Here is a 9,372-nt window from a genome sequence, read left to right on the forward strand (position 1 = left end):
CCGCACAGGTCATCCCCCCCAAGAAGAAGCCTGGTCGGCAGCGCCGCACCAGCGTGCTCTGCCAGGTGGGTGCTGCCCCCACCCCAGCCAGCGCCTGCCCGCCCCGCTGCCTGCCGCATGCATGTCCCGGCAGGCCGGCGCAGAGGGCAGGGCCCGCCGCCAGTACTGCCTCTGTGCGGCTGTTGCGGGGCTGTTGCGGGCGGCGGTTGGGGCATGGGTGCCATCCCCGCCCGCTGGCCCCCGGCGCCGCCGGCCCTGCACCATCGCGCCAGCATCCACCATAGCAGCACTGCGCTGTGGGGCAGCAGGAGACGGCGGCGGCCCCTGTGCTGTGTACCGCAGCCTTGCGCTGATTCCGTGCAGTACCCCTCCCCCTCCCCGGCTTCCCCCCAGGTGCCCGGCTGCGGCGCGGAGCTGGTGACCGCCAAGGGGTACTACAGACGGTACCGCATCTGCCAGCTGCACTGCAGGTGCGCGGGCGGGGCGGGGAATGGGGCCCTGGGGCGGAGGCTGCCGCTGCAGCAGCAGGCCGCACAGCCAGGGCGTGTGCATGTGCAGCACAGCCGGTTGGCTGGCGTGCGCTCGACGCAACCGCTGCCCGCCTGCCCGCCCCCCTCCCTGCCTGCCGCAGCATGGCCAGCATGCAGATGGATGGGCGGGAGCAGCGCTTCTGCCAGCAGTGCGGCAGGTTCCAGGACATCGGTGCGTACCGCCGCAGCTGCCGGGCGGCCGCCGGCTCGCGTCCCGCCGCCGCCGCCGCCGCCGCCGCCGCCGCCGCCGCCGCGCTCTTGATGCTGCCGCCGCCGGGGCTGCTCATCCTCCTGCTCGCCTGTGGCGCTGCACCGCCACGGCTGTGCGGTGGCACGCTGCCACACCCTCCCTGCCGTGTGTGTGTTGGTGCAGGGGAGTTTGAGGGCAGCCGCAAGAGCTGCCGGCGAAAGCTGAAGCGGCACAACGAGCGGCGGCGCGTCGAATATGTGCGGGAGAGCGAGGAGGAGGAGGAGGAGGCTCAGCAGGTGAGGGGCCCCCGCATGCCTGCTTACCTCCCGCCGCTGCCCCGCCTGCACAGCTGCCGGCAGAGGCAGAGGCAGAGGCAGAGGCTCGGCCTAACCGCCCGGGCGGGCGGCGCGCAGCCGGTGCCGCCGCGCTGCCGGCCTGCGTGTGGCGCCTGTGCCTGCCGTGCTGTGCCGCACCTGGGGTGCGTCTCGCTTTGTCCCACGGCTGCCGCTGCCGCTGCGCCCCGGGGGTGCTGCAGGAGGAAAGCGAGGCGACTGAGGAGCGGGAGGAGGAAGCACTGCTGGGCGGGTCGGGCGCGGGGAGGCGACGGCGGCCGCACCCCGCTCGCAGCGCCTCTGCCGGCGTCGCCGCGGGCAGCGCGGGCGGAACGGCGGGCAGCAGGGGCCGCGCGGCGCGCAGCGGCAGCGACGCCGCGGTGGCGGCGGTGGCGGCGGCGGCCTCGGGGGCGGCGGCGGCCGCCGCCGCGGCCGCCGCCAGCGCGGCCGGCCTGCAGCAGAGCCTCCGCGAGGGCGACGCTGCGGCGGCGGCGGCGGCGGCGGCGGCGCTTCCGGAGCTGCCCGCTCTCATGCTGCCCGGCCCGCTGGGCGCGGCAGCCGGCGCCGCCGCCCCGCTGCTCTCGGTCCCCATCGTGGCGCCGCAGCTGCTGGCCGCGGCGCAGCAGCAGGCGCAGCAGCGGCAGGCGGCGCAGCAGCAGGGGCAGGCGCAGCAGCGGCAGGCGGCGCAGCAGCAGGGGCAGGCGCAGCAGGCGCAGCAGGCGCAGCAGCAGCAGCAGTGGCGGCAGGGGCAGGGGCAGGAGCAGCAGGCCACCTCTCCGGTGGGGAGCCTGCCGGGCATGCCGGACCTGCAGCTGCCCGCCTCTAACAGTCCTTTCTACCTGGAGCTTCCCAGCCCCTTCCTGGGCTCCACCCCCACCTCCGGCGCAGCCCCGGAAGCTGCCGGGCAGCTGCAGCAGGGCACGCTGACGATGCCACGCGGCGGCAGCGGCGCCGGCGCCGGCGCCCCACCCGCCGGCCTGGCCCCGCTGGTGCAGCGCACAGCCTCCCTGCAAGAGCAGCTGGGGATCGCGCATGCGCACTCGCAGGCGACGGCGGCGGCGGCGGCGGCGGCTGCAGGCGCGCAGCTGGCGGCGCGCGGCAGCCTGGCGGGCATGGCGGCGGGCGGCGGGCCCATGCTCGAGGCTCAGGGCTCTGCGGTCGGCGGCGCCGAGGCGGGCGCCGCCGCCGCCGTGCCCGCCGTCGCCCCGCTGGCGGCGGCGGGCGCAGGCGGCGCGGCGGCTGTGCCGGCAGAGGACCTGCTAGTCCGCATGTCCCTCAAGGCAAGTGCGAACTGTAGCGCAGCGCGGTACAGTGCAATTCCGTAAGGAACAGTGCAGTACAGCAGTACAGCAGTACACAGAGGTCGACCGTCGGCAGCGCCCACACCTGCCTACAGCCGGCACATCTGGCGCACCCCTACACACACACACACACCTCCCCTGCCTCCCCGCCCCACCCCCCGCAGGTGTTCAACTGTGCCCCCGACCAGCTGCTGCCTCTGGTGAGGGCTGAGCTGGAGCGGCTCACCCAGGCCTCCCCAGCCATGCTAGAGGGCTACATCCGCCCAGGTGGGTGCGACGGGCGGTGAGGTGGCAGCAGGCAGCGGCTGAGCTGGCGGCGGCGCCGGCGTGGCTGTGTGGGAGGGTGGGGAGGTGGGTGGGCCGGCGCTGGCCGGCAGCGCGTGGCCTGCTTGGGTGCGGCGGGAGAGGAAGCGGGCAGCAGCAGCAGCAGCGGCAGCAGCAGCAGCAGGCAGCAGCCCCGCCTGCTGCCCCCTCGCCGCCATCTGACTCGCGCCCTGCCGCCCCCTCGCTGCCCCCTGACTCCCCTCCCGCCCGCAGGCTGCACCCACCTCACCCTCAGCCTGCTGCTGGCGTGGGGCGAGGCGGAAGGGCTGCTGGCGCGCGGCCTGCCGCTGCGCCGCTGGCTGGCGGGCGGCGCGCTGGGCCCGCTGGCCCGCCATGACATGGTGGTGCAGGTGAGGAGCGGACCTTGGTGTGGAGGGACTCGGAAAGCTTGCCATGGCCTGCCTGCTGGGCTCTGCTTGTTGCAGTGCTGCAGTTGTCAAGCCCTTCCGTCGGCAAAGCCCGCAAGCCCGCGGCCCGCGCTCCCGCTACCGAGCGCCGCGCACGCCATGCCGGCGCGAGCAACCCCCGCCCCCGCCCCGCCTTCTTTCCTCGCCCGCAGTTTGGCGGCCAGCTCACGACGCTGCGTGGCGGCCAAGTGGCGGCGGCCATCGACCTGCGGCGCCCTCCCGCGGGCCTGGCGGCCGCCGGGCTGCCGCGCCTGGCCAGCCTGCACCCTTTCTGCGTGCTGGCGGGGCAGCCAGGTGCGCGCACCGCGCCTGCTGCTAGCTGCCCCGCATAGCTGCATGCACCCCCGGAGTGCCTCCCACTTCCGCCACCTGCTGCCCTTGCCAGCACACGCACACGTGCAGCACCGCCACGCCTCTCCTGCCTGCTCCCACCCACCGTGCCTGCTCCCGCTGCCGCCCCTTGCTGTGCCGCCCCTGCGCAGGCGTGGTCACCCTGAGCGGCACCAGCATCACCGGCAGCCGTGACCTGGTGCTGTGCCGCCAGCAGGGGCGGCACCTGGCTGCGGAGTTCCACGGCGCAGGGTGCAGCGGCCGGCCCCGCGCCTGCTGCGCCTGCTGCGCCTGCTGCTGCAGCTGCGAGGGCACTAGCGGCGGCGGCGGCGGCGGCGGCGGCAGGGAGGACCCTGGCCCCCTGCAGCCGCCGCCAGCCAAGCGCGCGCGCCTCGCCGCCGCGCCGGCCGGGCGAGAGGAGGAGGGGCGTGGCGGCTGCAGCAGCGGCCGGCGGCAGGGCTGCGCCGCGGGCCGGGGGCCACCGAACGGGCGCCAGCCGCCGGAGCAGCTCTGCATCAAGCCCCTAGGAGTGCTGCCAGGTGTGCGTCCTGCCCTGGCCTGCTCGCCCGGCGCCATCCCTCCCGCCCAGCAGGTCGCCTGTCACGCTCCGGTGGCCACCCTCCCTGCGCCGCGCCCGCCGACGCCTCGCCCTCCTCGCCTGCCTGTGCCTGCAGGCTGGGTGGAGGTGGAGGTGCAGCGCGGCTGCGTGCTGTCCGAGCCGCTGCCGCTGCTGGCGCTGCCGTGCGCCGCCGCCGTGGCCGAGGTCCGCCAGCTGGCCGCCGACAGCGCAGGTGGGCGTGTTTGGGTGTGGGGTGGTGAGGGCGGGGGGACCGGCGGCTCGCCAGGATTGGCTTGCCCGGTAGCCAGCCCGCAGCCTGCCTCTCTAGGCTGCCTTGCGGCCCCTCGATGTGTGCTCCACCCACCGCGCCGCGCCCGTCACCCCGCTTCCCGCCCCGGTGCCGCCCGCTGCGCGCTGCAGGCATCTGCGACGCGCCTGCCTTCCTGCGGCGCGTGGGCCTGGTGGTACAGTACCTGTCCCGCCGCCAGCTGGCAGCCGCGGGGCACCGTGTGGCGCCCTACCCGCCAGCCACGCGCCAGCGCATCGCCCGCATGGCATGCCAGCTGGCAGAAGTGGCGGCTGGCCGAGGCTGGCATGCGCTGGCCGCCCTGCTGCACCCGGCGCAGGCAGCGGCAGCGGGCGGCGAGCGGCACGCGGGCGGCTGCTGCGGCAGCAGCCCTGCGGTGGCTCCACCCGCAGCCGCGGCGGTAGCATTGCCGCCAGCGACAGCAGAAGCGGCAGCGGCAGCCTGCGGAGCGCCTCCACACTCCATGCCGCTCTCAGCAGCGGCGGCAGCAGGCAGCGGCGCGCAGCGCGAGCCTGCGCCTGCGCCGCAGCAGCAGGTGGAAGCGTGGGCGGGCACCGCCCCTGGCAGCCCTTGCTGCTGGCCAGAAGACTGCTGGCTGCAGCCGGCCAGCGCGAGCTGGGCGTCGGCGGCCACCGGCCTCGCTGCTGCCGGCCGCAGCAGCAGCTGCTGCAGCATCGGCAGCTGATGCTGCTGCGCCTGCCCGCTGTTCTCCAGTCCCATTCATTTGTCGCCCCCATTTCAGGGCACTCCACTATCAGGCGGATCCAGCGCGCCCAGCAAGCAAGACAGGAACACACATCCTCCCCAAACCAAGCCCATTGGCTCATTGGTTTCGATTTTTTGGAATGCTCTTCCCCTATCGCGTCCTATCGTGTACTGTCGCTCGCCCCACACCCCTCCCGCCACACATGCCATTGCATGGCGAGCAAAGCCTCTGATCAAACTGCTAGATGCCAAACTGATTGTCATGTATATATGCGTGCTTCTCTCTCCTTGTGTTTGTGTGCTCTCTTTGTGTGGGCGAGGCCTTTAAACACTGCTCAAGCTCCGAACGTGGTGCGAGCGGAAACGAGGTGGGGAGGTGGGTGCCGACGCAGCGTCCCGGACTTGCAGAGCCCAGCTGGCGCCTTTCTGCTCGCTACCCAATTCCCATTAGAGTGTGTTCTTGATGTTGGCATTGCCAAATGAGCAGCCAGGGCTCCTGAGATCAGGGGGCTCCCCAACAGAACTCCGCACAGCATGGCACAGCAGGCCACTTTGCACAGATCACCCAATCTCCAGCCCGCTGCTGTCTTTCAGCCAAGTGTTCGCAGTCATGGCAGAACCCAGCTCCGGAGGGCTGCCCGCCGAGGCACCAGTGCGGCACGAGGGCCAGTGGGGCCTGCGCTTCGAGTCGTCGAGCGGGGACGTGGAGGATCTTGAGCAGGCGTTCCTGGCAGCCCGCAGCGCCGCCCACCAGGCCACAGCTGCCGTCCTCAGCGCAGGTCTAGCAAGCCGGGGCTGATGACGCTCGCTCGCCTTGGGGGCCCGGACTAGCGTGGCTGGAACCTTGCTATTGATGTGATGCACCTACACGCAGCTGAAGCCCCAACAAGCGCAACCCTGGCCGGCTGCAGGTGTCGCCCTCGTGCACGCTCTGCTGGCTTTCAAGCTCTACTCGCAGGGGCAGTCGGCCCTGGTGAGTTCTGGGGGCCAGGCGCCGGGCCGCTGCTGCTGCTGGCCTGCGGCACCCCGCCCGCCCGCCTGCACTGGCCCTGCCGCCTAGCCTAACCAAAACTCGTAGCATGGTGGCGTCTTCCCCGCCACACGTTGCTGTTTCCCCCACCCTGCTGCTGCTGCTGATAGGTGCTGGCCTGCCGCCGCTGCCTCGCCCCTTGCTGTAGGCGGCGGCTGCTGCTGCCACCATGGCTCAACAGCTGCTCGTGTGGCTGCTGGCGGTGCTGTCGCCGCTCCTCTTTAGCAAGCTCCGCCCGCTGCTCTACACTTTCAGCGTCACCTTCCCGGCAGTGAGCCTGCCGCTGCCTCGAGGCCTGCTGCCCTCCACTGCCACGCTGCCCACGACCCGCGTGCCGCTTGCGTGCAAGGCCGCACTCCCGCCCAGCTGCCAGGGCCTGGTGCCGGCGCCACGACCTCTCGCCCGGCGCCGCGCGGCTGCTCATCCCCTGCCTGCCTGCGCGGCCGGCCGCCTGTGCAGGTGCAGTCGTCACCGCTGCTGAGCAGCAGCATGGCTGTGGTGAGCTGCGGCAGCCCCAGCGGCCCCGCCTTTTGGGTCTCGCAGCTGCTGGCCTCGGGCGTGCCCTGGCTGGTGGTGCACGCGGTGCTCTTCCCGCTCACCGTCAACCAAGGCCTCCTGGTGCATGGGGTGCGTGGACCGCCCGCCTGCCTGTCCGCCTGCCTGCCTGCAGTGTGTCCCGCATGGCCCGACCGCCTGCCTGCAGCGTATGCCCCGCTTGGCCTGCCCTCCTGCCTGCCCGCATGGCCCCTGGCATAGCTGCACGCTGTGTTGCGAGGCTTCCCTCAATTTGCCCTTGCTGCCGCCCGCCACCACCTGCCGCCGCCATTTGCAGATGGCGGTGCTGCTGCTGCTGTCCAGCAACCGCCAGCGCTGCGTGTCGGCGCTGACGCAGTGCCCGGCGGCCAGCCCGCTGCTGACGCGAGTGGCGGGCGGCCTGCAGCGGCTGTCGGTCTTCTCAGGTGAGGGCAGGCCCCGCCTGTGCCCACGCCGAGCAACCCAGGCGTGGCGGATTTGCCCTGATGGCGTGTCGGTGTACTGCACGGCGTACTGCACGATGTACAGCATGGTGTACTGCATGGTGTACTGCATGGTGTACTGCGCCGTGCCTTGCTAACCCCCCACTGAAGATGCGCCGAGCGTGCTCCACTGCGTGTGCAGCCTCGCCTCGCTCGTGGCTGGGCAGCGCAGCGGCGGCGGGCGCGGCGGGCGGCGGCCCGGGCTCAGCCGAGCTGCGCTCCTGCATGGCGGTGTTTGGCGCGCTGCAGATCGCGGTGGGCTACCTGGCGGTGCTGCAGCTGGCGTGGTGGCTGGAACGCGCCGCGCGCCTGGCCTACCTGCGCCGCACAGAGGAGGTGGAGGCGGAGTGGCGGCTGGAGCGCAAGGAGCGGCCTGCGGGCACGCTGGCGCTGGAGCTGGCGGCGCTGCTGCTGCTGGCCTGGCAGGTGGTGGACCTGTGGATGGCCGCAGCCTCAGACTGGGCCGGCGGCGGCCCCGGTCCCGGCGGCGCCGCCCTCAACGGCACCGGCGGCGGCCACGTCGAGCTGTAGGGGTGGCCGCCGAGGGCGGGGCCGCGCGTGGCGCCGCGCACCTTGTCCGCTTCTGTACCTCCCAGCCGCCAGAGTCGATGCTGGCGCGCCACGCCTGTCGCCGTATGAGCTGATCAATTCGCTTTTCCATTCCCACCCAAGTGTTCGACCCAAGTTGACACCCGATGCACACCCTTCTTCCCTATACATGCCTCCCCTCCTGGTCCACTTCAATCCCTTGCATCTTTGGCCTGATAACTTCTGCCGCCGCCGCTCATCCCTTGTCCAATTCCTTGATGCGTCCCGCACTCAATTGTCGACCACGGTGACCCAACCCATTGAGCATGTGCAGCCTGCGTTTGAGAGTCGCATGTAACATTGGGTTTCGAATGGAGGGGCCATGACCATGGTGGTGATACACGCCGCCCTGCAAGCAGTCCCTGTTGGGCCGTGCAACCCACAGGCATGTCAGGCATGTCTGGGGCCATGACTGGGGCCGGGCAAGCGATGATGATGCCAGGCTGAATTATGGAGTCTCGATGGCCGCAGATGCGTGCAACAGGGCTCATGAGCGCCCGGGTGGACCAGGGAGTGACAGCTTGGCCGACCCTGGTGGGCAGTCGACCTGCCCTGGCCCCCCTGGCCTCGCTGTATGATCAATTCCTGCCGGTCACGTCCACCCCCACACCCTCCTGCTTGGAAGCCGCGCAAGACAGTCAGAGTCAGAACGATGGTGGGTGCAAGGGCTCGCCATCGCCCCGACCCTGCTCATTCCCGCTGCCTGCCGACTGCGAAGGGCTGCTAGATCGCAATTGCATATGACCTTGTGCCGCCGGGGCCTGCCGCCGCCGTGGGGCAGAGCCCTGGCGGCAGGTCTTCCAGAGGGGTTTCCGCCCCCGCCCCTGCAACCACCATCGCGGGGCAGAACCGTTCAGCCGGGCTCAGTCCATGGCGGCACGGCGTATGATCGGGCCTCCGGTTGGCGAGGATCGGCTGCACTGCCGCCTTTGCCTGGGAGCCCTTCCTCCAGGGGCCCAGCCTTGGAGCAGGGCTGGCAGCCTGTTGTGGGTGCATCACCTCCATCGCCGGGTGCAGGCGCACAGCCGGCTCCCTGAGCGGCGGCCTCGCCCGCCGCCAGCCGCCGCCCTGCTGTCCCGCTCTTTCACTGCTGCTCAGCCCTCTTTCTCGCTCAGGCAGAGGAAACCATGCCTCTGGCGCGCCGCCCCTTGGCAAGCCGTCGCGGCTTCTCCGCCGTTGCCGCGACTGCCGTGCCTCTGCGCCGGGCTCCCCTTGCCTGACCTCTGCCCCGCCGTTTGGTTGGCTGCTGCCCTGCCCGGCCCGCAGGCTGCCGCCCAGTACATTGAGGAGCACAACCTGCAAAAGGTGGTGGAGGATGCCATCAACGCCACCATCAAGGCCAAGCCCTCAGAGCCCTTCTCCTTCATGGTGCGGCGCTGAGCTCTCGGCAGCTGGCCTCGGCCTGGACGAGAGGCAGGCTGGCCGCCCGGCCAGCCAGCCAGCCAGCCACAGCGGGGTGATAGCGGGATGACGCCTTCAGCGCCCGGGGCCGCGCCAACCGCAGCGCTGCACCGGCTCGGTATCTTTCTTTGCCCCATGGCGGGGACAGCCGGCGATGGGCGCTGGGTGCGAGGCCGAGGAACTCGGCAGGCGTCAGGGCTGTGCCCGTCACCGCGCCTTCCACCCTGCCCTGCCCCGTGCCTGGCTGCAGGCGGAGGCCCTGAAGGGCAAGGCCCCCTCCGCCATCATCTCCGTCAAGGCTCGCCAGATCTTCGACTCCCCGCGGCAACCCCACGGTACGCCTGCGGGGGGG

At 72.1% G+C, this 9,372-nt stretch overlaps 2 protein-coding genes across 2 annotated transcripts in view; both read left to right on the plus strand.

The window, feature by feature from the left end:
- The window catches only part of CHLNCDRAFT_136650 (hypothetical protein), a gene marked incomplete at both ends in the record, with an annotated part of 5,452 nt that extends 487 nt beyond the window's left edge, over positions 1–4,965 (plus strand). The window contains 12 exons of the mRNA XM_005845468.1: positions 394–470; positions 632–702; positions 904–1,016; positions 1,256–2,314; positions 2,518–2,620; positions 2,891–3,027; positions 3,237–3,378; positions 3,567–3,666; positions 3,718–3,953; positions 4,089–4,205; positions 4,394–4,823; positions 4,938–4,965. Coding sequence (XP_005845530.1) covers positions 394–470; positions 632–702; positions 904–1,016; positions 1,256–2,314; positions 2,518–2,620; positions 2,891–3,027; positions 3,237–3,378; positions 3,567–3,666; positions 3,718–3,953; positions 4,089–4,205; positions 4,394–4,823; positions 4,938–4,965 — 2,613 coding nt within the window. The remainder of the gene's footprint in view (positions 1–393; positions 471–631; positions 703–903; positions 1,017–1,255; positions 2,315–2,517; positions 2,621–2,890; positions 3,028–3,236; positions 3,379–3,566; positions 3,667–3,717; positions 3,954–4,088; positions 4,206–4,393; positions 4,824–4,937) is intronic.
- A 3,524-nt stretch (positions 4,966–8,489) lies between these two features.
- Positions 8,490–9,372, plus strand: part of CHLNCDRAFT_136652 (hypothetical protein) — a gene marked incomplete at both ends in the record, with an annotated part of 5,158 nt that continues 4,275 nt past the window's right edge. Inside the window, 3 exons of the mRNA XM_005845469.1 lie at positions 8,490–8,519; positions 8,886–8,987; positions 9,271–9,312. Of these exons, the coding sequence (XP_005845531.1) occupies positions 8,490–8,519; positions 8,886–8,987; positions 9,271–9,312 (174 nt within the window). The remainder of the gene's footprint in view (positions 8,520–8,885; positions 8,988–9,270; positions 9,313–9,372) is intronic.

This window comes from Chlorella variabilis (assembly GCF_000147415.1).
Source record: "Chlorella variabilis unplaced genomic scaffold CHLNCscaffold_17, whole genome shotgun sequence".
Taxonomy (NCBI): domain Eukaryota; kingdom Viridiplantae; phylum Chlorophyta; class Trebouxiophyceae; order Chlorellales; family Chlorellaceae; genus Chlorella; species Chlorella variabilis.